Source organism: Chiloscyllium plagiosum, unplaced genomic scaffold (genome assembly GCF_037043375.1).
Source record: "Chiloscyllium plagiosum isolate Xiang-an unplaced genomic scaffold, Cpla_swu_hap1 HiC_scaffold_6, whole genome shotgun sequence".
Classification (NCBI taxonomy): domain Eukaryota; kingdom Metazoa; phylum Chordata; class Chondrichthyes; order Orectolobiformes; family Hemiscylliidae; genus Chiloscyllium; species Chiloscyllium plagiosum.
Window position 1 is genome coordinate 27,504,074 of NW_028270144.1, and position 27,515 is coordinate 27,531,588.

At 41.5% G+C, this 27,515-nt stretch overlaps 1 protein-coding gene across 4 annotated transcripts in view; it reads right to left on the bottom strand.

The window, feature by feature from the left end:
* Window positions 1-27,515, bottom strand: part of dachc (dachshund c) — a 598,354-nt gene that overhangs the window by 106,308 nt on the left and 464,531 nt on the right. For all 4 annotated transcript variants that reach the window (XM_087987941.1, XM_043691358.2, XM_043691362.2 and 1 more), the window contains 3 exons: window positions 23,331-23,503; window positions 16,931-17,066; window positions 14,505-14,639 (listed from right to left, as the gene is read on the bottom strand). In XM_087987941.1, the coding sequence (XP_087844067.1) occupies window positions 14,505-14,639; window positions 16,931-17,066; window positions 23,331-23,503 (444 nt within the window). The remainder of the gene's footprint in view (window positions 1-14,504; window positions 14,640-16,930; window positions 17,067-23,330; window positions 23,504-27,515) is intronic.

Sequence of the window (27,515 nt, forward strand, 5' to 3'; positions counted from 1 at the left end):
CTCTGATTTCTCTTCACAGATGCTGCCAGACCTGCTGAGCTTTTCCAGCAATTTCTGTTTGTTTCTAATTTATAGCATCCATAGTTATTTAATCGGTATCATATGCATGTTTTACTGTTTCTTTCCATCTGTGGTAGCAGGCTCCCAAACATAAATGGGCTATGCTAACACCCTGGCGCGAATTAGTAAATTCAGTGCAAATCTTGGCAAATTCATGGTCATTTTTCCTTTTAACCTTTGCACAAATGATAATTATGCAGGTTTATTCCGTTTACATCACAAGACTTACCACAGTTACAAAAACAAAACATTTTGAGAATGCTTAATTATGATATTTGCGGTCAACTGGAACAGCCGTTGGAAAACCACCAGAATTGGCAAGAGAAGTATGAGTGCATCTGATGACTAAACTATCACACACTCTTCTTGGTACTCATAATCGGCGATTTAAGATAGTAATGTATCCAGTGTTAGTTTAAACGCACTAGGATGAATGGACTAAAGGTCAGAGAGGCTCATAACTGGAAAATACTTTCTGTTGCCATAGACTGCACAACAATGTATCATCTCCTTACAGTTGGTGTCTAAATTATTCATTTTATTCACCAACAACATCCTCTTATCAGGATTACTTTATTTATTAGTTGGTCTAATGTATTAGTCAACTGCAGAGCCTGTTGTATAACCTTTTGCATAAACCTATGCATGTTATTCAAATTGCCTCATTTGTTATGATAGCAATCCACTGTAAGTTGTCCTAACTGCTTGCCCTTCCACAGCACTCATTAGACTAATGAAAACCTTCAAACCAAAGAAAAATCCTGAACAACCTGCCAGAAAAGAGGTCTGAGGTTATTATGAAAATTGCAACTCTGGGAGCAGGATGAAGATCTGTTCATTAATTCATCCTCAGCAAATTGCTAAGCAATTTACTTGCCATCCTCTGCATTAATGAATTAATTTTTAAAAAAGAACAAGAGATAAAATGTCTTGTCTTTTTAAAGGGACATGCTTTTGCTGAAACCATTTCAGTTATTCTAAATTATAAACATGCTTAGCACTATTATGAACAGGAAAATGTTTGAATAATCATTTGCCTGTAAGGCTGAAAGAAAATAATGAAATCCCACAAGAATGATTTCAGTCATGTGGTGTTTACTCAGGGAATTACTTCAATTACCTTACACTGACTAAATTCTGCAAACCATATCCATTTTTATAATTAGGTTATACGGTAACTAATGTGCAGAGCAGTCAAGAGTGTAAGGATGGAAAACAGGAAACCCTAATAGATTCCATAACTGTTTAGCAGAAAGAAATTATAATGATCCAGATTTTGCTGAAGTAGGGCAAACTTTGGAGTGTCACATTTGACTTTTTCCGGCATTCTTCAGCTCAAACGAATTTTTGCATAAAAGTTGTTGGAAATGCAAAGCAATAATTACGTGGCAATAGCAACTGAAGATGTCATTTTAACTCAGGAGATGTAAAGCATAAGAAATAAACATAAATAAAATGAAAAGTGGAAAAATATTAGACTGTTATTTTTCGGGCTATACTTGATTTGACTGAGGAAAATTAATACTGAATTAGGATGAAAGGAAAGTAACACTTTTTTTTCTCTAAATTTGACAGTTTGAAACCCTCCAACAACTATTTGTTTTCAAAAGGAATGAGCCACATTTTCAGAGTCAGACAGCATGGAAACAGAGCCTTTGGTCCAACCAATCCATGCCAACCAAATTCCCAAACTAAACTAGACCCATTTGCCTCCATCCTATGCTCCAGGGAAAAAAGTCCCAGTCTATCCAGCCTATGTTTAGAACTCAAACTCTCTGTTCGTGGTAAATCCTTTCTGAGCCCTTTCCAGTTTAATATTATATGTTTAATTGTTCACTTTCTGGGCTAAAGAAATGGATTTGCACTAATTAAAAATATTGCCTCAATACAAGAGTATGTACACTATTAATTATTAAATTTAACTTTCTGGGCTGAAGTTAAAGGAAAAATCAAGGGTTCTTGTGGTACAGTGGTGGCCTCCCTACTGTAAGAGGTTGAGGGCTAACTTTATCAACCCTGTATGTATCAACCCTTATAGAGGTTGATAAAATCACAAGGGGCACTGATAAGGAGAATAGCAAAGGTCTTTTCCCGAGAGTGGGGGCATTCAAAACTATGAGGCATATTTTTGAGGTGAGAGGAGAATGATTTAAAAAAGGCCAGATGGACAACTTTTCATTTGAGGAATAAACTGCCAGAGGTTCATTTGAGGAATAAACTGCCAGAGGAAGTGATAGATGCAGATACAGTTACAACATTTAAAAGATATTTGCACGGCTACATGAATAGGAAAGGTTTAGAGGAATATGGGCCAAACACAGGGAAGTGGGGCTCGTTGAGTTTGGGAATATTGGTGTCCTGGACAAGTTAGATCGAAGGGTCTGTTTCCATGCTGCATGACTAGATTCTAGGAGCCATGAGGTCAAAGTTTAAGTCCCAACTGCTCCAGAAGAATGTAATAACAAATCTGAACAGGTTGATTTGAAAATACCGAAAGGAAAATTCATGAAAGCCACAGGGATGTTATGTATAAGACTTCACTTTCTGAGGATGAAGGCAGCACTGTACACACCATCTGACAACTGATGGTGAATTTACAGGACATCTCTGCCTCACAGCAAATTGATGGGAAATATACACATGAATAATATTTCAGCAAATTTTGGTGTTAGACTTTTTTTTCTTCTTTTCCTTTCCTCCACAAAGCTCTTCCTTTTTTGCTGGCTTTTTGTTTTCTGATTGATGATGGGCAATGGCTCCACTGATGTCTGCAGATTCTTGGCTACTGCAGTCAATGGCAAACTTCACTGAAAGCTTCACAATAAACACTGGAAACAGTCCAAGTGAGTCTCAGCTTGTTCTCATCTGACATCCAGAATGAGCAAACTCTATCAGGGATTGCCAAGGAAGAATCAAGGATCGAATTTCTAGTTTATTTGTCCTTCAACAAGACCGTGGGTGTGATGCTCAATTATTTTCCCTTCAGTAATGCTGTGGCCGACATCCTCCAACACTGTATACCCTTGAAAGTGAATTTTAAATTGCCATGACTTACGAAAAATAATGACCTAATTGCTGTAAAGTAAATAAGCAAGGAAGTTATGGTGAATTTTGTCAAGCACTGGCTCAACCATAAACGGAGAATTGTGTCCAATTTTATGCACCATACGCTAGAAGAAATGCAAAGGCATGACAATACTTAAAATAATGAAGGGAATTGTGCTCAGAAGGAGCTGTGCAGATAATTTGGGGAAGTTGGCATTGTTCTTAGAGGAGGGCATGTGACCTGCACATTGCGCTATCTTCAGCCAAATGGCCATGTTTCAAAGTCTAATGGGAGCAGTCTTCATTCAAGGCAAGAGTAATCAATCAGGGTCTCACACTGTAGTCACTGAGTCCAGGGGCTTGAAAACAAGCTGATTGGGTCAGTCAGGGATTCAAAATCATGACAGACAGAAGAGTGAGCCATGGTCAATCCTGCAGGTTCAGATCAAAACATCAAGGGGTTAGCAATAATTCAGTCAGGGGACTGCACTGAGATCAGTCAGGAGTCAGATCACTCATCAGTCTGGCTGACTCTCGAAGTTGGTCAAGGGATTGGGCCACAGTCAGTTCTGGGGATCTGTTTACAAAGTCAAGGCAGATTACTGGGGGCCACGGCTATTGCAGCGAGGGTGGAGAAGTCAATTTTGGGGATCAATTGTCATGTGCTGGGACACAGGAGACGGTAATTGTGAAGGAAGGCGACTCAACATATAAGCGTGAGAAACCATAGTGGACTGCAAGATGTGAATTTCTGTGGGAGGTGGTTTTGCTTTTAGCTTGGGGTTCCGTAGGTATTGTTGGGAGATTAAGACTGAAATGAAAGAGTTGAAATGTATGGAGCTCAGAACTGATGGGGTTGAGAGGGAGTGAAAGGAACAGAGGAACGTGAATTATTACCAGGCTGAGCCTGGGACTCAGTCTGTGAAGCATGAACTGTGTGGCTTTCCATCCTCCTCTGAGTTGCAAATGGACTGTGGAAATTAACATTGACTGCCAATATATCTGGAATGGACAAAAGTTCTTTTGTCTATCTGAGTATGCACCACATCTCAAAAGTCTGCACCAGATACCCTGCAAGTTGCCATGATGCTTATATCCTTGAGAATTTTCACATTCCTGCTTTGTTTCAAGGGTCAGATACCTTACAAGATTGCACAGAAGGGCCACTCTCTGTATCCATGGCTGATGTCTCCATTACACAATCTCCTTACTAAGGCTGAGTTTCAGTACAATGCAGCCTATTCTTCCACATGGTCATCATGGAGCAAATTATATGTTGTCTGGAAGTGAGGTCCCAACTTTTGCATCAGACTTAGGGCTAGGTAGCATATTTTAGATAGAGTGTGCTGCACGACAGAGTGTGGCGTGCTTGGAACAGGCAAAAAGGGGAATATGGTGAACGCTATAGAGCTGGGAGAGCTGCAGTTTTTCAAGCAGGAAGATGAAGATATCAAGCAGGATGAACATCACCTTCACCACGATAGAGTGGCATAGTGTGAGCACAGTCAAAACATGTGCTGGAAAAGCACAGCCATTCAGGCAGCATTCGAGTAGGAGAGTCAACGTTTCCAGCATAAGGTCTTCATCAGGATTGAGGGGATGGCCCAAGGGGAGCGGAAAGATAAATGGGATGGGGGTGGGGCTGGGGGGAAGGTAGCTGGGAATATAATAGGGAGATAGAAGTGGGAGGTGATGGTGATAGGTCGGAGGGTAGGGTGCAGCGGATGGGTAGGAAGGAAGATGGACAGGTAGGACAGTTCAAAAGGCCAGTGCCAATTTGGAGGGTTGGATCTGGGACAAGGTGGGGATAGGGGAAATGAAGAAACTGGTGAAATCTACATTGATCCGGTGTGGTTGGAGGGTCCCAAGGTGGAAGATGAGGCATTCTTCCTCCAGGCTTTGGGTGGCTAGAGTTTGCGATGGAGGAGGCCCAGAACTTGCATGTCCTTGGCAGAGTGGGAGGAGGAGCTAAAGTATTTGGCCACAGGGTGGTGGGGTTGTTTAGTGCATGTGTCCCAGAGATGTTCTGCAAGTTGATGTCCTGTCTCCCTAATGAAGAAGCGACCACACTGAGAGCAACAGACACAGTAGGAGACATGTGTGGAATCACAGGTAAATTTCTGTCGGATGTGGAAGGATCCTTTGTGGCCTTTGACAGAGGTGAGGGGGGGGAAGTATGGGCACAGGTTTTGCACTTTTACAAGGGAAGGTGCGGGGAGTGGGGGGGTAATTTTGTGGGGAGCGTAGACCTAACAAGGGAGTCATGATGGAATGTTTTCTGCAGAATGCAGATAGGGGTGGGGATATAAATCCCTGGTAGTGGGGTCTATTTGTAGGTGGCAGAAATGGCAGAGGATGATGCATTGTGTCTGGAGATTGGTGGGGTGGAAGGTGAAGACCAAGGAGGTTCTGTCCTTGTCACAATTGGAGGAGTGGGATTCCAGGAAGGAGGTGTAGAAAGTGGAGGAGTTGCGTTGGAGGACATTGTCGACCACATGGTAGGGAAATTGCAGTCCTTGAAGAAGGAGGCCTTCTGGGATGTTCTTTGGTAGAAGTGGTCCTCCTGGGAGCAGACGCAGCGGAGGCAGAAGAATTGGGAGTAAGAGATAGTGTTTGATAGGAGGCAGAATGGGAGGAGGTGTAGTCCAGGGAGCTGTGGGAGTCAGTGGGTTTGAAGTAGATGTCTGTGTTGAGTCTGTCACAGGAAATGGAGATGGAGAGGTCCAGGAAGGGGAGAGAGGTGTCTGAGATGGTCTAGATGAACTTGAATAAATAGTGTGGGCACAACAAGGCAGACAGAACTTAACTGACACCTCCTTTCAATAGATCTGAGTTAAGAGAAGTTATCATTCATTAACTATAAATTTTTGTTGCTGGAAAGGCAAGTTGTTCATATCTGTTTCCAAAATCAATTGCAGACTTTATCTTTGCTTTTGTTTATTTTTCCAGTGCTTTTCCTGTTGTTCAACTGTTTGAAGGCTTTCAAAAGGTGATGTTCACTCATCCAACAATGACAACCTTTTATGCTATACTGGGAATTAGGGAAAGATGTAGTACTCCCTGAGGAGGATTTTGAGATCATAGGATCCCTAAGTGTGGAAGCAGGCCATTCAGCCCATCGAGTCCACAGCAACGCTCCAATGAGCATCCCACCCAAACTCATACCATCCCTGTAACCCTGCATTTCCCAATGCTAATCCACCTAGCCTACTTGTCCCTGGAAACTATGAACAACTTGGCATGGCCAATCCACTAATCTGCACATCTTTGGCCTGTGGAAGATAACTGGAGTACCAAGAAAAAACCCACACAGACACAGGGAGAACATGCAGACTCCACACAATCACCTGACGGTGGAATTGAACCTGGGTTCCTGGCGCTGTAGACAGCAGTGCTAACCACTGAGCCACCATGCCGCCTCAAATGGTCTGAACAGATAGCCTGTGTAGTTGATTCTGAAGAAGTTACAATGGAAGATACATGACAATATCAAGTAGCAATACATTTATGAATGTGAGCTTCTATTTGCAATAAATAGACCTGTGCCACTGATGTACACTTAGAAGCTTTTTCTCATGTCCCTCCAACTACTGCTATGAAAGTTTATTCATAGCCAGCCACTAAAGGCCTGCCATAACAACTGGACTTTTAATATGGTGTCGGTGGTGGAAATCACAAGGATCCTGACAGAATTAAATACTTTCACTACTGTTGAGCTCAGAGTAATGCAAGGGTATTGCCATAGACACATGCATAGCATGATACAAATATAATATAATCAACAGGGCAGAATTGTATGAGATAACTCTCCAGAGCGCACAGTAAAACAAAAAGCCCTGCAAAGAATTCCTGAAATTGACAGGTGAATTTTGTTCAAATTTAGTCCAATGACTCTATGAGCTTGACAAAGAAGTAGACAGTATCTATATTTAAGGATTAGGTGCATGGGGGAACGTCCCACTCAAAATCTAGTGCCTTTTACCCAATTCAAGATTTTATCTATTAAGTTGGTGTTGGTTTGAACTAACATCATTGGATAGGAAAGAATAACAATAGACAGAACCTTGTCTAATTTTGGCTAAGTGTCAGTTTCTTTGAGATTCACAGAGAGTTTTATGTGGTTTCCTCACTCTACCATTTCAAACTTGGCCCACTAACTACAGACTACAACCCTATTGAACTCTTTTTATTTGATGCTAGTTAGACTCTACCAATAATCATATCTGGATATCCAGAATAGACTAGCATTCCTGGTGCCTTTGCCATTTTAAAAGGCTATTGTGCACTGGGACAAGTAGTATCTCTCCTGCATGGTTTGCACATTCACCCCAGGCATGGGAGATTACGGGCAATTACAGGCACCAGAGTTCCCTGTGGACAGGGTGGTACAGAGCAGGGATATTCCCTTCCCCTAGGATCAGCAAAGGAAACCCTATGATCAGACCTTGCTAACATGAGTTGAGGTTACTATCCATCTGGAGGAATGCCCAGCAGTGAAGAAATAAGGTCAATTAATTTTTCTATTTCACCCACGTAAGTGTCACCACTGACTCTCTGTGATCTCATATTCAATCTCAAGAGCAAAGAGCTGCTTTCAACATTGACAAAGATCTCACCAGGCTTCTCATACATAGAATCCCTACAACATGGAAACAGGCCATTTGACCCAACAAGTTCCCACCAACTCTCTGAAGAGTAACCCACCCACATTCATTCCTCTAACCTATTACTCGACATTGACCCCTGACTAATGCATCTAACTCATACATCCTTGAACACTATGGGCAATGTAGCATGGCCAGTTCATCTTTGCATTGTGGGAGGAAACCAGAGCATCTGGAGGAAACCCACACAGACACAGGGAGAACAGTCGCCCGAGCTGGAATTGAACCCAGGTCCGTGGCACTGTGAGGCAGCAGTGCTAACCGCTGAGCCACCATGCCGCCAATCCACTCAGATTTCCCACACCAGCCCACATCACTCAGGCCCTTATAGGACTCAACCCAATGGTTTGTGACCATCCATTTTACACCTGCCAATTTTAAACAAGCCCCAAAAAAGGTTTAAAACAAATTGATCCACTGCCATCCATGTGCCAACTGCATTTTCTTGCAGTCTTAATGTGACTGAGGCAAGTGGATCTCAGGATGTGAAACAAGCTATTTTAAAAAATGAAATAACTTATTTCAGGCAAGTGCTGCAATTTTGGATTTCTGCCTGATTGTTAATGGCAAATACATTTTCATTTTGCTAAATAACTCAATCTCTTAGACAGCTGTAGGCAGTACATCTTCAGGTGTTGGCATATGAATGTCTTTCGCCCCATACCAAGTTGTTTTCCATTATAGTCCGCAACAAAACAGGTAGAATAATGGGGCAAGTGAGCCGACAGTTTTCCTGTCATTCAGATTTACAGGGCAGAAGCTAGTGACTTCAAAATAAGAGTTAAAATGAAACCTACACATCTAACAAAATCTAAGCTAAGAGCAAAGTATTATAACAAACCACATTCTAAATTCCATCACCATCAAATTGAGAGGAAGATTGTTCATCAGCTGAGTGAATCCTGGAAATATAAACTGTTTAATGCTTGGTTTAATTTGACTGAAACTTTTATGAGATACACAGGAGATAGATATCAAAATGTTGAAATAAAATTTCAAAATTATGGAGGATTTTTCCAATCTAGAAATTGTAACAGACTTAAAGTTACAAATGATTCAAGGTACATGCTAATTGATGGAACATTTACACTATACATTTAATTTTGCAAGGTTCTATTCCTGGCATGTATTCTCACTAAGATGGCAGTTGGACAGAGATAATACTATAGATCTATTTTAGGACCCATACTTCAATCCAGCAATATTGCAAGCCAGGAGTCTCACCTCCCAAAATTACCCTTCAGAAGTACAGCCAGGAAGATCATTCAGTCTGAGGAATAGCTTAGATTTCATTGTCTTTGGCTGCAGATTATTTTGGCAAAAACCCAAACTAATGAAATAAGATTATACCAGTGAAGCACCTTTCTTTAAGAGCTTGCAAGCACAAGAGTTAACTTATTAGAAAATGTTTTGTACATGGGGAAACACACCAAGAATGCATTATTGTTCATAGTGTTTATTCTTCCAACTATTGAAATGCAACTTTCTTGGTATTCCTTTGTTGTTTGATAAATATCTCCACAAGTGAGACTAACCAGATAAAACATAATGAGCCATGGCTGGGATAAGTGGAGATACTCATCATAACTCATGGCTGGATGAAATTTCATACTCAGGGTAAGTTTTCAACTGAAAAACATTTTAATAAACATTAAGGCCATGTTTTATCATGTCCTGGTGAAATCATAAATGTAGAACTGGGATTTTATCTTCACTTTTTCCAGTCATAAAGTTTACAATTTCGAGAACTGGATATAATTAGTAAACACTTACAGTGATGTTTGTATAAACACAAGAAAACTTGTAGTCAGAGTACGCCATTCAACTCACCAAATAAACTTTTCCTGACTGTCCCTAAATGTCAACTTTGATCATGAGTTCTCCATGACCTAATGTTTTTCATGATTTTTTTTCATAATCCTTATGACTAAAAAAAGATCTCTATAATGATAAGGAGTCATGCAAAATTTTAATTTGTAAGATAAAGACTTGTGGAGTTTGAGGTCACACATTACCATGGATAAAGGATTCAGTTTGGCTAGGAGAGAGTAAGAATAAAGAAGACATTATCAAGATGGCAGACTACTGTGGAGTGCTGCAAGGTTTAAAGATCTCATTGAAATATTCAAGGTCCGGAAGGGGCTTGATAGTGAAAACTTCAAGATTACTTGCTCTGCTTGGGGATTCCAGAACACAGGGGCACAACAAGAGAGATTGACGATTTAGGGGAGAAAGTGAGGTCTGCAGATGCTGGAGATCAAAGTTGAAACTTTATTGCTGGAACAGCACAGCAGGTCAGGCAGCATCCAGGGAACAGGAGATTCGACGTTTCGGGCACAGGCCCTTCTGATTCCTGAAGAAGGGCCTGTGCCCGAAACGTCGAATCTCCTGTTCCCTGGATGCTGCCTGACCTGCTGTGCTGTTCCAGCAATAAAGTTTCAAGATTGACGATTTAGAAATGAAATAGGAGAAATTTCTTCACTTCGGAGATTTATGAAATGCTGGAATTCTACCTTAAAGATTAAACAGTCCATCAGGTTTATTTAAAACAGTGATTAAAATAGTTGATCTCACAGAGATCCAAGGGTACAGAAGGTGGGAAGAAAAGTGACGTTGAGGCAGCTAATCAGCTATGATTGTATTGAGCAGCAGAGCAGTCTTGAGGAGCAGAATGGTGTACTCTTACTCCTTATATTCTTATGTAATCCTCAACTGGCTTTCTCATTCAAGTGGCTGAGAATTAATTTACTTTTTCCTTTTGTTTCAGGAACAGAATCCCCCTAATTGGTAATAACGTGCAACATTGTTATGGTTAAGCATTCATGTATGACTTTATATTCACTTAACATGCTCTTCACAAAGATTTAATAAAAATGACTTACATATTGTTATATTTATGATCCTCCACAGTGTGTGGGAGAAAATGATTATGTTATTAAACTGGGATGCCATATACCCAGTGCTAATCCTCACAAAATGTTGGCATTGATAATTCAAATAGATGAACACCAATGTATTAGGCCACAAAATATATAATTAATTATTAGAGAATGACAAATTATTTCATGTCTTCTTTTCATTCACTGGTAAAAGATCCACAAAGTGATTTTGGTCTTTCTCATGTCCTAATATCACCGGAGCAAGGCTTTGAGTCTGGGGCGGAAGCCTTTCATGATATCAAGCAGGTTTATTTGGAAGCATTAGCTTTTGGAGCACTGCTCCTTCATCAGGTAGTTGTGGAGCAGGACCATAAGACACAGAACTTAGAGTAAAAGATTACAGTGCCATGCAACTGAAATGATATATTGAACAAACCTGAATTGCTGTTAGGTCTTTCATCTTTTAAAATGGGTTGCAGGTTTCAGTTCATTAATATGTAAATCCCAGAACTTCCGTTCAGTTGCATGACTCTGTAATCTTTTGCCATAAATTCTATGTCTTATGGTCCGGATCCACAACTACCTGATGAAGGAGAAGCGCTCCAAAAGCTAGTGCTTCCAAATAAACCTGTTGGATTATAACCTGATTTTGTGTGATTTTTAATATTGTCCATCCCAGTCCAACACCGGCTCTTCCACATCATTTTATAAACATGGAATAGTGTGAAAGAATGCTGTACCTCCTAGCGTCCAGGAACTATATTTGTTAGCAGCTAGTTCCATGTCTCAGAGCATTTGCATCAGGGCAAACTAAATCTTGCAATGAGGGCCTCAAGAAGGCCTTGAATGCCTTTAATGGGGTTTGTTTCTGGCACAGGTCATGTACATCTGCTTCTTTTTTCATTGATGGACAGAACAAATCAGCCAGAAGTGTTTTACCCATTTTCTACCCACTGAATAGAGAGTTTAACAGACTAGTAGTACCCGAACATTAACCACAGACCTTGCTATGAGGAGATTAGGTTCAGCTGGGATAAACTCCTTGTTTTCTTCCTTTCCCAAAACTTACATTTCAATTCCAATTTTAATACTTTTAGAAGAAAAGAATAGAAGAGTAAAAAGAAATGTTTGTTTCGCGCAATTTTGACCTTTTATCAGAGCATGAGTTATTTGCACATTGGTAATGTCAGTCTCAAGTGTTGTGAAACATGTAAGGTAATTGATGGAATTAACTGTAACTAAAAAACATGTGAAAGCATTGACCACTATCTTTATGACGTCAAGGCATGGAGTCTGTTCTTTAGATTGTTGAGAATAGCAGTATCCAGTTTCCAGACAGTATCTAGTCTCCTTCCCTAAACAAGCACATTTCCATAAAGCACTGTATTAAATGAATCGCTCTGTTCTGTTGAAGGGAATTATTTAAAGGCCGATCATAGATCACGATGAATAATGGAAAATAATGGCCTGTTAATGCACAAAATTCATTTAGCAAATTCAGGGGAGGAAGAGTGTTTTTGTTGCAAACGTTTCATCCCCTGGCTAGGCGACATCATCAGTGCTTGGGAGCCTCCTGCGAAGCGCTTCTTTGATGTTTCCTCCGGTGTTTATAGTGGTCTGTCCCTGCCGCTTCCGGTTGTCAGTTTCAGCTGTCCGCTGTAGTGGTTAGTATATTGGGTCCAGGTCGATGTGTTTGTTGATGGAGTTTGTGGATGAATGCCATGCCTCTAGGAATTCCCTGGTTGTTCTCTGTCTGGCTTGCCCTATGATAGTAGTGTTGTCCCAGTCGAATTCATGTTGCTTGTTGTCTGCGTGTGTGGCTACTAAGAATAGCTGGTCGTGTCGTTTCGTGGCTAGTTGATGTTCATGTATGCGGATTGTTAGCTGTCTTCCTGTTTGTCCTATATAGTGTTTAGTGCAGTCCTTGCATGGTATTTTGTACACTACATTCGTCTTGCTCATGTTGGGTATCGGGTCCTTCGTTCTGGTGAGTTGTTGTCTGAGCGTGGCTGTTGGTTTGTATGCCATTATGAGGCCTAGGGGTCGCAGTAGTCTGGCAGTCAGTTCCGAGATGCACCTGATGTATGGTAGTGTGGCTAGTCCTTTTGGTTGTGGTATGTCCTTGTTCCGTGGTCTTTCTCTTAGGCATCTGCTGATGAAGTTGCGCGGTTATCCGTTTTTGGCGAATACCTTGTATAGGTGTTCCTCTTCTTCTTTTTGCAGTCCTGGTGTACTGCAGTGTGTTGTGGCCCTTTTGAATAGTGTCCTGATGCAGCTTCGTTTGTGTGTGTTGGGGTGGTTACTTTCATAGTTTAGGACTTGGTATGTGTGTGTGGCTTTCCTGTATACTCTTGTAGTGAATTCTCCGTCTGGTGTTCTCTGTACCATCACGTCTAGGAATGGGAGTTGGCTATCCTTTTGTTCTTCTCTCGTGAATCGGATTCCTGTGAGTGTGGCGTTGATGATCTGGTGTGTTTTTTCTATTTCCGTGTTTTTAATGATTACAAACATGTCATCGACATATCTGACCCAGAGTTTGGGTTGAATTTGTGGTAGGACTGTTTGTTCTAACCTTTGCATAACTGCCTCTGCTTTGAGTCCCGAGATTGGTGATCCCATGGGTGTTCTGTTGATTTGTTCGTATATCTGGTTGTTGAATGTGAAGTGTGTTGTGAGGCACAAGACCAGTAGTTTAAGTTTGCCGTCTTTGTTGATAGGTTCAGCGTCCTGTTTTCTGTTCTGTATGTCCAGTAGGTTGGCTATTGTTTCTCTGGCTAGGGTTTTGTCAATCGAAGTGAACAGTGCCGTCACGTTTGTAATTATTACACACTACCATACATCAGGAGCATCTCAGAACTGACAGCCAGACTACTGCGACCCCTAGGACTCATAACGGCACACAAACCAACAGCCACGCTCAGACAACAACTCACCAGAACGAAGGACCCGATACCCAACATGAGCAAGACGAATGTAGTGTACAAAATACCATGCAAGGACTGCACTAAACACTATATAGGACAAACCGGAAGACAGCTAACAATCCGCATACATGAACATCAACTAGCCACGAAACGACACGACCAGCTATCCTAAGTAGCCACACACGCAGACAACAAGCAACATGAATTCGACTGGGACAACACTACTATCATAGGGCAAGCCAGACAGAGAACAGCCAGGGAATTCCTAGAAGCATGGCATTCATCCACAAACTCCATCTACAAACACATCGACCTGGACCCAATATATCAACCACTACAGCGGACAGCTGAAACTGACAACCGGAAGCGGCAGGGACAGACCACTATAAACACCGGAGAAAACATCAAAGAAGCGCTTCGCAGGAGGCTCCCAAGCACTGATGATGTCGCCTAGCCAGGGGACGAAACGTTTGCAACAAAAACTTCCAGCTCGGCGAACAGAACCACAACAACGAGCACCCGAGCTACAAATCTTCGCACAAACTTTGAGGAAGAGTGTTGTAAACCTCGAGAACTTGCTGGTTGGTTAGATTAGACATTTGACATGATATTAATCAAACGTGCTGGATTCACATGTTAACTGTCCAGTAAATTGGCCACACAAAGTTAAAGTTGGCAATTAGCAATGCAAACAACTTTCAAGCTGAAGGATGCAGGAAAAAATTAACTACCATCATGGACCCACCAGGTATGACTCAATGAACAATGGCTTATTTCCAACTTGCCTCAGCAATTGTGGATGGAGTTCAGAACAAAGCAGGTAGAAGTGCTGAGACAAGTTGAATATTAGCCATTGTTCTTTGATCACCAGTAAAAGTACCAGCTTGCGTACATAGTGCAGTGAGTGGTGAAACACACATCAGCTAGCTTACCTTTTTCAGGGTGCATTCTTTTCACTTCATGGCCTCCATCCTGACAAGCAAGATCTCCTTCCTTAGGTCCAGGTAGGATGGTTGGGGACAACCCCAGGAGAGTCTGGTTAATTGACAATCCATTCTGATGGACAGCTATCAGTTAAAGCAAACAATTTACTTTTTAGTAACCACTCAAGATAAAACGAGGGAGAGGCAACATTCCTGCAACACATTCGTTTTGACCTGCTCAGCATTGTCTGAGATCAACAATTTTTTGCACTGAATATTTTAATAAAGCAAACACAATGGTAAACATATTTGTTGGTTTTCAGTTTTTCACAAATTGTGGGTATTGATGCCATTATTTGTTTGTATTGTAATGGGACAAATATCAGCAGCAAAACACCTATTCTGCAATCATTTTATTTCTTATGCTCATATCACGGTCAAGGCAATTTTCCCAATTCGGTCATCAGGACTTACTGTTCAAACCCAAGTATTCATAAAAGAACTAAAGGGAAATAGAGAATCAAAGTGAGATTAGCACTATATAATATTTTCTTTCTCAATGATATCACTAGATATCCTAATTAAAAGGCTGTATCCACATACTACTATTCCAGAGCATATTGTTACAGTACCCATAAGCCAAATCTACTTATATTGTACTTCCAGCAGTGTATGGAAATGGTACTAGACATATTCTTAGCAGCCTACTGCTAAAGAAAGACTTTCAGATTCTGTTCTTCATTATGCAAGAACCCAGTGATGTTACAATTGAATCAATAGTCAAGATGAAAAACTGAAGTCCTGTGGTCATATGGTTTCAGATTCAATATCCAAATCTCTGCTGAAGCTACCATTTGGCCGCTATAGTTGGCTTAATCTCTCTGGACTCTCTAAACTGAGCAGGGCAGCAAGGGTGAGGGGTGTGGTTAAAATCAGTCAGGGTTTCTGTTCCAAGATTCTAAATAGTGCATCCATCGTGAAAATCCATATGTCCATCAGAAGATCAAGCATAGCTCTCATTCTCAAGTTTCAAGCTTACTGTTAATATTTTGGGACTCATTTCCTTGAACTTTGTTTCCTGAGGAATTCAGGTGCACTGCATCTAACCAGCATTCTGAGGGGGACCGGGTTAGGGTTTGAGGGGGCAGGGTTGACAGGGTTGATGCTGAGACAATGTTTCTGTCCCATTGGGAGACATGAAGAACTAAGGGCACAACTTCAGAGTAATGGGGATCCACATTTCAGATGGAGGTGATGAGGAATTCTATATCCCAAAAAGTAGTACAATCACTTTTCACATTTGAAGCTGAGAAACAATTTGGTCCATAAGACAATCAAGATTAAGGGGGATTGGGGTAGGGGCTGCAGTTGGCAAGAGGGCTTTGAGTTCAGTTGAGACCACCATCAAATCAGCCATGTTCAGAATGAATGGCAGAGTGGATTCAGTTAACTAAATGACTGACACCAATTTCCATTTGGACAACAATAAATGATGCAGGAAGAAGGTCAAATGGTGACACAATGGTTAGCACTGTTGACACACAGAGGCAGGGACCTGGGTTCAATTCCAGCCTTGGGTAAATGTTTGTGTGGAGTTTGCACATTCTCCCTATGTCTGGAAGATAGAACATCACAGCACAGTCCAGGCCCTTCCCCCTTGATGTTGCGCTGACCTGTGGAACCAACCTGAATTCCATCTAACCTACACTATTCTATTCTCGTTCATATGTCTATTCAATGACCATTCAAATGCCCTTAAAGTTGGCAGGCAGTGTGTCCCACACCCCTACAATCTCTGAGTAAAGAAACTACCACTGAAACCTGCCCTATATCTCTCACCCCTCATTTTAAAGCTATGTCCCCTATTGCCATCCGAGGAAAAAGATCCTCACTGTTCAACCTACCTAACCCTCCAATTGTCTTATATGTCTCAGTTTAGTCACCTTTCAAACTTCTTCTCTCTAATGAAAACAACCTCAAGCCTGTGGGGATTTTCTCCCACAGTCCAAAAATGTGCAGGTTAGGTGGATTGACCACGCTAAATTGACTATAGTATCCAAGGATGTACAGTTTCGGTGGGTTAACCATTGTTAATGCATGGTTATGGGGATAGGGTGGGATGCTCTTTGGAGGGTTGATGCAGATTCAGTGGGTCAAATGGCTCTATCTGCACTGTAGGGATTTTAGGCTGACCAAACGTTGGGGAGGAAACACAACTTTCAATGACTCACAATTACAATGTAACCATTTAAAATGTTATTGTACTGCAAAATAGCATTACATATTGCTCCAGAATTTGTATTCTCATTCACCTTTCATTTTCTTGTGATGATCTTTCTTCGTCTTTTAAATCTAAATACTGCATCTGAATACTTTTAAAATAAATTAGACAGATGAAAAATTTAAAATAGAATCTGATTGTAGAAGAAACTCACGGATTCTGTCAGAGGAGCTCTCAGTCCGAGCAGGTGAACTCGACACACTGCTGCTCCGATGGGAAGAAGGATGGCTTCCTGGTCGGCGGCCATCTTCCAGGGATGGAGCAGGTGAAGGGCTGTCAGGTACACGTTCCTGCAAAGGACAGCAGCAAAAGGTTAAACAAGGATGACATAAACAAAACAGATGCGCCGTCAGAACTTGAGAAAAACTTGAGGTCTTTAAGGGGAAATGACCGAAGCAGAGAATGATAACAAAGCAGCATTGATAAAAATACGATCCTTGTGTGGAATTAAATCGAATCGCATGGTTCAGATGACATCAAATCTGAAGCCTCAGGGCAACGTCATTTAAATGGTTAGAGCCCAATACTGTTCAACTACAGATGCCAACTTAAAACTGGCATTGTCACCTTATAAATATGCAGACGAATACTACTGCTTCACACTGGGAAGACAAAGCGTATTTTGTCATGGGTTGATCTTCTGGTGTTTAATCGCTACTTAAATTGTTATTGTCACAAAGAACAACTTCATACCAGTTACAACTATACTATAGGCAATGTTAAGGCAAAATTGATGCATCCATCCCCCTCTATGACAGGTGCATGGCTATGATCAAAACATATGTTGCATGCCTGGTGTACATTATGATCAGATTAGAAAACATTAGCTGCCTCAATATGTACAATATCCAGCAATGAAGGTAGGCATCTAATCTCCAGATTATTATGTGCAAATTGGTTCAGGGTACATAAAATTAGATGATATCTGGCTCAAAGTCGGGTGTGAAAGAAATTAGCTCATTTTCATCAGTCACTGGCACTAGTACTGGAAAGTGTGGGTTGTACCATTGGGAGGGTTTCCATTTAAATCAATCTGGAGCCAGTGTTCTTGCGAACTGCACTGTTAGGTAAGTAAATAGAGTTTTAATGACATTCAAGAAGAATAGGAAGTTAAGTAAAGGTTCAGGTATTTTTTTTTTCTTTTTTCTCTTTAATGCTGTCTGATCAACACTCCTGTTTATCTTTTTTTTATAACCCCCACACTACCACCTAACTGCGGTAGTGCTTATTTTTTCCACAGCACCCATGGTGTGTGTGTGCAGGTGTGAGACACAGTGAGGGACACAAGGTGTACGAATCTTTATTCAATTTCCACCACCAGGAGGATAAGAAAACACCCGGGTGGCCAGTGACAAGCAGTGCCCTTCATAAAGGGCAATGCTGTGTGATCAAACAGTGAAGGGGAGAGTAGGGACTAATTCAAAATAGAGTTGGAGGGGGAAATAATGCACTCTACTCCCTGTGGCACCCACCTCTCCCTGAACAACTCCAGGGTGTTGGTGGAGACCGTGTGCTCCTTCTCCAAGAACACCCGGGCTCTAACGTAACTGCGGAAGAGGGGCAGGCAGTCGGCCCTAACGACCCCCTCCACAGCCCGCTGCCTGGACCTGTTTATGGTCAGTTTAGCCAGGCCCAGGAGCAGATCCACGAGGAGGTCTTCAGACCTGCCCTCCCTCCTCCGTACCGGGTGCCCGAAGATCAGGAGCGTGGGACTGAAGTGCAACAAAAAGCAGTGGAGGAGGTTTTTAAGAAAATCAAAAAGGGAGTGCAAATGCCCACACCTAATAAAGGTTCAGGTATAGCACTCTTAATTAAATATGATGCTGGTGTAATTAATTAGTGATGATTTTGGTTCAGGAGATCAGGATGCTGGAACAGTTTGGGTGGAGATTGAGGATCATTAAACTAGTTGAAATTGTCTACAGATCCTCCAACACTAATCACAAAGTGGGACAAAGCATATAAAAAAAAGGGATACTGTCATAAAGAGACAACACTATTTATGGGTGACTTTAACCAAGGTACAAACTAGAAAGCGAGTTTTGCAAAGATGTGTAGGTCAGGTCGTGATTCTGGATGTAGGTTTGCTTGCTGAACTGGAAGGCTCATTTTCAGAAATTTCATTACCATACTTGGTAAAATCATCAATAAACTTCCAGATGAAGCACTGGTGGCATGGCCTGCTTTCTATTTATGTGTTTAGGTTTCCTTGGGTTTGTGATGTCATTTCCTGTTCATTTTCTCCAGAGGCTGCTAAATGGGATCCAAGTAAATGTGTTTGTTGATAGAGTTCCGGTTGGAATTCCAACTGGAGAAAAATAACAGGAAATGATATCACCACAGGAAATGACATCACCAAAATTGATTATTGCTTCTGCTATTAGCATACTCAAGGGTTTGTCAGCAAATCCTGCTAATCACAGAATAATTTCTAATAAGTGATACTTGTTTTGGGGTTTGCGTATGTGGCGTTGTTAACTCATGTCTGTTCTTTTCTTACTATGAATTCTTCAGTTTCCATTAGGCAATTTGCTTTAAAATTATGCAAGCTTTTTAAAAATTGTAGCTATTTTAAACTCTGTTAGAAATTTGGTACTTTGAGCCCAGGTTAGCAATTGTGTTCAAAGTTCCTGTGTCCAGTGACTGAATCACCATAAATATTGTTATACTCAATATTAATGCAAAGTTCATGATAATAATAAAATGGTGCATATGCTGCATTTATTACTGACAGCAAGTAGGATGGTCCTAACCATGTGCTGAAATTGTCAACTGGAATGATGGTGAAGCGCTTCCAGATTAGAAAGAAATGCAATTGGCTTTTTGTTCCTTACATGTAAACATAGATACAGACCCATTCTGAGGCAAGGCCTCCATCATTATAATTGGCTGGGCTGAGGGAATATCTCAACACAATCTGCCTACATATCCATTTTATTTATCCCAGACCAATGCAGAAATGACACTAATTTCTAAGAGTACAACAGGTTTGTTCACAGGATTTTTAAAACATACATGCACTCAAGCTTCCAAATTTCTGGTAGCTTTGTCTGTGATGTCTATTTACTGTCCTCTAAAATCCAGGCTCTATCAACCAAGCACGCTGAGAATGGATTGATTATCAGTCTCTTATAATCAAACACAGAACAATTAAACACTATGCCTCCCAGTGAAAGAAGCATAGGTAGGGGTACAATGACCTGTTCAGACTTTTTAATCACTCTGGCTTCATTTTGGTCACCATTTTATATGTGTATGAAGAGCAGGAAGGAGCATCATAAAAGTATGCAAGCCAGAAGGAAAACGTTATAAAACTGGGGAATAACACCTACAAGTCCAACATATATTTCTAAATGAAGGACCAACACATTCATTTCCAAGTATTAGTATTTTTATACTGTGCTTTTTTTTCTCCCCTCTGGGAAATCTATGTCTCATTTAATGTTACCAGTCCTCCCAGATGAAGTAAGGTAAGGCCTACACTCATTTGAGTGAACCTGAACAGATTGTATTCATCATATGTGTATGAAAGGGATTCTGAGAGAAAACATCTTCTAAGCTCCTAATAGAAGCAAAATACTGCAGATGCTGGTAATCTGGAATAGAAAACAAAAAATCCGAGAGACTCAGCAGGTCTGGTAGCTTCTGTGGAGAGAGAAACAGAGTTAATGTTTTGATTCCAGTACACCAGTGAATTAATAGACCTGTGGCCTAACAGTGAGGCCTGAGAGGATATTTCGCACTTTTTTCTGCTTCTCAACCACCTGAAACACTGTGGAATAAAAAACTACCGCTCATGGTATTCACTGGAGAAATATTGAAGGGTGACTGTCAGAAGAGATAAGAAAATTGGAGGAAAGAAACATTTAGGCAGGGGAGTTGGGAAGCAATATTCTCATCACATGTCTATTAAGAGAAGTTACAATTTATGTGGTTGGATGCCTGACATTAAAACTAAATTATCTTCAGAAACATAGAGAACAGATATTTATTTTGAACAGAGAAGGCAAATCCAAGAATGTAGCTGGGCAAATTGAGATAATCAAGGGATCTATTAAGGTTTAGACCTTCTATGGATTAGATATTTTCAGTCTGCAGTTGGATCTATTGTCCACATGTCCACTCAGAGGCAGTGGCCTCCTCGGGAGGGGGGAGTTGGTAGGAAGGGAAGCGGGGCAGTTGCAGAGGGAGCAGTGTTTGTGGGGGTGCACCATCCCTGCACTTTGTCCACATGCAGTAGCACCTGGCCAATGAATGGAGGGTAGCCTTCTCATCATCATCTTGCCAATATGTGGAGTTTGCACACTGTTTCCTTCAGGTACTCCGGTTTCCTTCTGTGGGTTTCCTTCAGGTACTCCGGTTTCCTCCCACATTCCAAAGATGTGCAGGTCAGGTGAATTGGTCATGCAAAATTGTCCATAGTGTTAGGTGCATTAGTCAGAGGGGGGGTGGGTTACTCTTCGGAGGGCCGGTATGGACTTGTTGGGTCGAAGGGCCTGTTTCCACATTGTAGGGAATCTAATCTAATATCTGTGACCATCATTAAAATGATTTTGTTTTTAGACTGATTTGGAGATGCCGGTGTTGGACTGGGGTGTACAAAGTTAAAAATCAGACAACACCAGATTGGACTATAACCTGGTGTTGTGTGATTTTTAACTTTCAACAACCTGATGAAAGAGCAGCACTCTGAAAGCTAGTGCTTCCAATTGGACTATAACCTGGCGTGTGCTTTTTAAGTTTTAAACTGGCTCTTCAAAGAGCACTTCCAGGATACTTCTGAAGACATCATACTGTCTTTCCACTCTCTCAGGAAGCCATCTACCATTGTTAATTGGACTGAGGTCATGCCCTCTGGTCATCTATGGGCAACTCACCAAAAATCCATTTGGGCAAGCATTCCCAATAAAATGTGGGAGCTACATTTGACTTTAACATTGGGCTCCTGACTTCAAACTGAAAATCCAGGCAATTAAGGTCCATTTCATTTCCAAGCCCTGGATAAACTCAAGATTGCATTTGGGACCTGATCGTGCATAGACCTCAATCTGCACATATAAAGAAAGAACTTGCCAAACTCAGATGGGTGCACTTCCTGCTTGCTCAAGAGAATAGATCCACTGATTTGGGTGGGATAGTAGCTAACAAAGTGCCTGGTTGATTTTAAATGCCTCCCCCTCTTAGAGCAGGTTGCCACAAGACAGCTCGGGTTAAAATCAACCTCAATACTTTTGGGTCAAATCCTTGTATCATTTTATCAAGCCCCAAGCAACACAGCACTACTGCATTCCTGTGTTACAGTGAATTAACGCAGTTTATTCTGCAAGTAATAAAAGACTCATTAATCATATAAGTGACAAACTCATATGGGATATCAAGGTCTTATTCACTGTGAAACAACCCATTGTTAGTCTATGTGTATTGATATATTACATAATACTGCACACTCACGATTCTCATTCGATGGCATTCTGACACTCTGCATACCCATGACACAGTGTCTTGTAGTGTGGGCTCAAACACAATTAAAAGGGAAATGTTGCAAATCAACATCCAATATGTAGCTCCATTAATCTCGTGCAGTGTGTCCAAATATAGCATTTCCAATTTAATCCAGACCATTAGAATTAGAATTAGCTTTATTGTCACACGTACTCAAATAATATGCAGTGAAAAGTGTACTGGTTGCCACTTACAGCACCATCTCAGGTTCAAAGGTCCTTAGGTACAGCTTCTTCAGTTACAGTTTTTATAAAAATAGAGAAGTAAGAACTTCATCATTGCAGATTTCAGGAATAAATTATAAAAAGGAGAAAAAACAAGTCGATGCTCCAGTCCGAACCAGGCTTTGACTCCAGCCTGCAACAGGTTTCACCTCAGGGGTCACGAGGCTGGGAGGATCACACTGGAATCACCTTGAGACTGAGTCCACACTGAGGCTATGCCAGGCTGAGAGACCACCATTTTGAGCTGCTGAGGAATCGCATGCTGGGCTGAGAGACCACCACACTGGGCTACTAAGAGACCGCAATGCAGTCCAAGAGACTGCCATGCTGGGCTGTGGGGCCACTGCACCAAGCTGCTATACCATGCTGAGAGGATGCCTCTTCGAGTCTACATTGAGGCCAAGAATTATGAGGTCAGGATGGTGAATCAGGTGCAACCCGGGATCTTCCTGTAGGACTGACGCTTGTTAAGTGAATGCAGGGAGACAACTCAATGACAACTTTTAGAAATTCAAGAGTAATTTTTTCTGTGATTTTTTTCAATTGAGCAGAAAAAGCAGCAATGAATGTACAAACAACTGAACTTGTGCCCAATCACTGCTTCCTAAAATTGCCCAATTCTGGAAAATAGATCCTGAATAACCAACCTATTGAAGCAACTAAGAATACATACACATCAATCATGGAATCAAGTTGGCTTGGACACTACTCTTTGTAACATATTAGCCTAATCTTAGATATTGCCCAGCATAGTATCACAACACATTTTTAATACAAAAAGTTGGAACTGGTTAGTTATTGATATAATTGTAGCTACAATGTATTTACCTTAATAACTGAGGTTTCCATCCTGGAAGGGGGACTTTGTACTTGGGCTGCGGCTGCCATATTGGCGATAGTGGTAAGGTGGTTCATCTGGCTCATAGCCATGGTAACAGAGGCAGGAGGTAGGCTGACAGGAATGAGTGGATGAGGCATCATCATGAAGGGGAGCTCCAGACCTGAAAGGGAAAAGAGAGTCATTTCAGCAACTTCAAGAATGATTTGTGCAACTGATTCTGGGAGTAAAGCAAGATAGCAAAGATATTTTGACACAATCTTCCATACTCAGCAGACTGTACTTAAATATTAATATTTTGCCTTTTACATTTTTTATCTGCAATGCATCCTCACGTACACTTGAGCCCCAATTGCCTGTTTAGGATGCAAAATATTATCTATCATTAATTAAGATGTCAGAAGTTCTCCTGATGACTTGGCTAATATTTATCTCTTAATCAGCAGAGGGAATCATGCAATTTGCAAATACTAAAATGTTTTTCAAGTGCATAGATATCATTTAAATAAAAATTATTTGAGAGTGCTTCAGAGGCTGTACCCATGAAATCCAAAAGGCTATGGCATCCATATAAATGCCATCCAAATCTAGTCCTGAAACTCTATTTCTGATCCTGATCAGACACAACAAATACACACTTGCGATTTTATGACATCTGCCCTGCACATGACTGGATGGGAGCTTCCTGTTACAACACAGCAGAAACCTATCCAGGAATCCTCGCAGCCAGCAATACAAAGAATTAGCATGGTAACCATGCCTCTTGTTATAGTAGTAATTGTGTCATATTCCAATTTTAAATGGTCAACAGCCACTTTAATACTATAGAGAAAGTTAAGCATAAAATGTATGTGTAGGGTTCGGGGTGCCTGGTGAGTAAGGCAGGAAGTGGGCTTGGATGCCAGATAGGCAAGAGATCAGGTGCCAGGTGGGTAGGGATTATGGTGCTAGGGTGGCAGGTGGATGAGGGATTAAGGAGCAAGGTGGGTGAGAGAAATAGGATGCCAGGTAGGTGAGGGGACAAGTTAGCAGTTGAGTGAGGATAGTAAAGTGTTGAGTGTGAGAGGGGTAGGCTACCAGATGGATGAAGGCTTTAACACCCTTTTTATATCTGTGCTCCACTGGGAGTCTACTCAAGGTCTTGTGGCACAGTGTGTAGTATCCATGACTCTGATTGAGTTCTGTTCCTGGACTTGATGGCAACTGAAGTTGCATTCACAATGCAGCCAAACACATTGATTATTAATAAATCATAAAATACAAGAGAAAAAAGGAAGGATTTAGTTATTACATCAGTGTTCAAAGTTTTGCCTAATTAGTGGAGGAGCAATTTTCTAAAATACATTCACTGCAGAAATAACTGAAAGGACTATCAGTAGTCCATGCAAACCCAACATGGGATTGAGCTACACAGATTAGAAGTTCCTGAGTTCATTTCTCAAGCAGTCCTGACTCAACTGTTTGTATGTCAAAGCACTCAGTGGAGATTTTGTGACTGGCCGATACACAACAGAACAATAGAAAATTCTGGCCAAGTTCCTATTCCTCATCCACATCACCATCCACATCCAATCACAGCATAGAAGGAATGGGATGACCTTGATGTTGAGATGGGCCTCACTGCCTCACACAACTCACTAAAGCTCACATTCCTCAGAACCCTTCAGAAACACATTATAATTCCATAAGCTTTCTTTTGTTTTACAGCTGTTTCCGTCAATGGCCTGTGAACCTGTGGTTAGAACAAAGAACAAAGAAACTTACAGCACAGGAACAGGCCCTTCGGCCCTCCAAGCTTGCGCCTATTCAGATCCTCTATCTAAACCTGCCACCAATTTCTAAGGATCTGTATCTCTTTGCTCCCTGCCTATTCATATATCTGTCCAGATACATTTTAAATGACGCTATCATTCCATCTCCGCTGGCAATGCATTCCAGGCACCCACCACGTTCTGTGTGAAGAACCTTCCACGTATATATCCCCTAAACTTTTCCCCTCTCACTTTGAACTCATAACCCCCTAGTAATTGAGTCCTCCACTCACCCATTTTCCACTCTGGGAAAGTTTCTTGCTACCCACTCTATCTACACCTCTCATGATTTTGTAGGCCTCAGTCAGATCCCCCCTCAACCAGGGTTCATCTTTCCAATGAAAATAATCCTAATCTACTCAACCTCTCATCATAGCTAGCACTTTCCATAACAGGCAACATCCTGGTGAACCTCCTCTGCACCCTCTCCAAAGCATTCAATGTGGTAACCAGAACTGTACACAGCATTCCAAATGTGGCCAAACCAAAGTCTTATACAACTGTAAAATGACCTGCCAACTCTTGTATACAATACCCCGTCCGATGAAGGAAAACATGCCTTATGCCTTCTTGACCACTCTACTGATCAGCCACCTTCAGGGAACATTTGACCTGAACACCCAGATCTCTCTGTACATCAATTTTCCCCAGGACCTAATCAATTATCCACGCATAAAAGTGGATAAATCCCCAGGACCTGATCAGGTGTACCCTTGAACTCTGTGGGAAGCGAGGGAGGTGATTTGTGGGCCTCTTACTGAGATATTTGTAGCATCACTAGTCACAGGTGAGGTGCTGGAAGACTGGAAGTTGGCTAACGTCATGCCACTGTTTAAGAAACGTGGTAAGGACAAGCCAGGGAACTACAGACCAGTGAGCCTGACATCAGTGGTGGGCAAGTTGTTGGAGGGAATCCTGAGGGACAGAATGTACATGTACTTGGAAAGGCAAGGACTGATTAGGGATACTCAACATGGCTTTATGCATGGGAAACTTAATTGAGTTTTTTGAAGAAGTAACAAAGGGGATTGATGAGGGCAGAGTGGTAGATGTGATCTATATGGACTTCAGTAAGGCGTTCGACAAGGTTCCTCATGGGAGACTGGTGAGCAAGGTTTGATCTCATGGAATACAGGGAGAACTAGCCATTTGGATACAGAACTGGCTCAAAGGTAGAAGACAGAGGGTGATGGTGGAGGGTTGTTTTTCAGACTGGAGGCCTGTGATCAGTGGAGTGCCACAAGGATCGGTGCTGGGTCCAATACTTTTCATCATTTATATAAATGATTTGGATGTGAGAATAAGAGCTATAGTTAGTGGGTTTGCAGATGACACCAAAATTGGAGGTGTAGTGGACAGCGAAGAAGGTTACCTGAGATTACAACAGGTTCTTGATCAGATGGGCCAATGGGCTAAGAAGTGGTAGATAGCATTTAATTTAGATAAATGTGAGATGCTGACATTTTGGGAAAGCAAATCTTAGCAGGACTTATACACTTAATGGTAAGGTCCTAGGAGTGTTGCTGAACAAAGAGCTCCTTGAAAGTGGAGTCACAGATAGATAGCATAGTGAAGAAGGTATTTGATATGCTTTCCTTCATTGGTCAAGAGTATTTAGTCCAGGAGATGGGAGGTCATGTTGCGGCTGTCAGGACATTGGTGAGGCCACTGTTGGAATATTGTGTGCAATTCTGGTCTCCTTCCTATCTGAAAGATATTGTGAAACTTGAAAGGGTTCAGAAAGGTTTTACAAGCATGTTGCCAGGGTTGGAGGATTTGAACTATAGGGAGAGGTTGAATAGCTAAGGCTGTTTTTCCTGGACTGTCGGAGGCTGAGGGATGAACTTATGGAGGTTTACAAAATCATGAGGGGCATGGATAGGATAAATAAACAAAGTTTTTTCCCTGGGGTGGAGGAGTCCAGAGCTAGAGGGCATAGGTTTAGGGTGAGAGGGGAAAGATATAAAAGAGACCTAAGGAGCAACGTTTTCATACAGAGGGTGGTACATGTATGGAATGAGCTGCCAGAGGAAGTGGTGGAGGCTGGTACAATTGCAACATTTAAAAGGCATCTGGATGGGTATATGAATAGGAAGGGTTTGGAAGGATTTGGGCCAGATGCTTGCAGGTAGGACTAGATTGTTTGGGATATCTGGTTGGCATGGATGAGTTGGACAAAGGGTCTGTTTCCGTGCTGTAAATCTCTATGACTCTAAGTTGGCTTGAACACTGACCCATGCTTGAGTGGGTTTTTCATACAGACAGAATCAGTTTCAGTTAAGGTGTTATTTACAGCAAAATAGCTTGTCAAGGCTCACTAACTTTGGGCACTAACCACTTGGGCAATGCACCATAGTTGTCTAG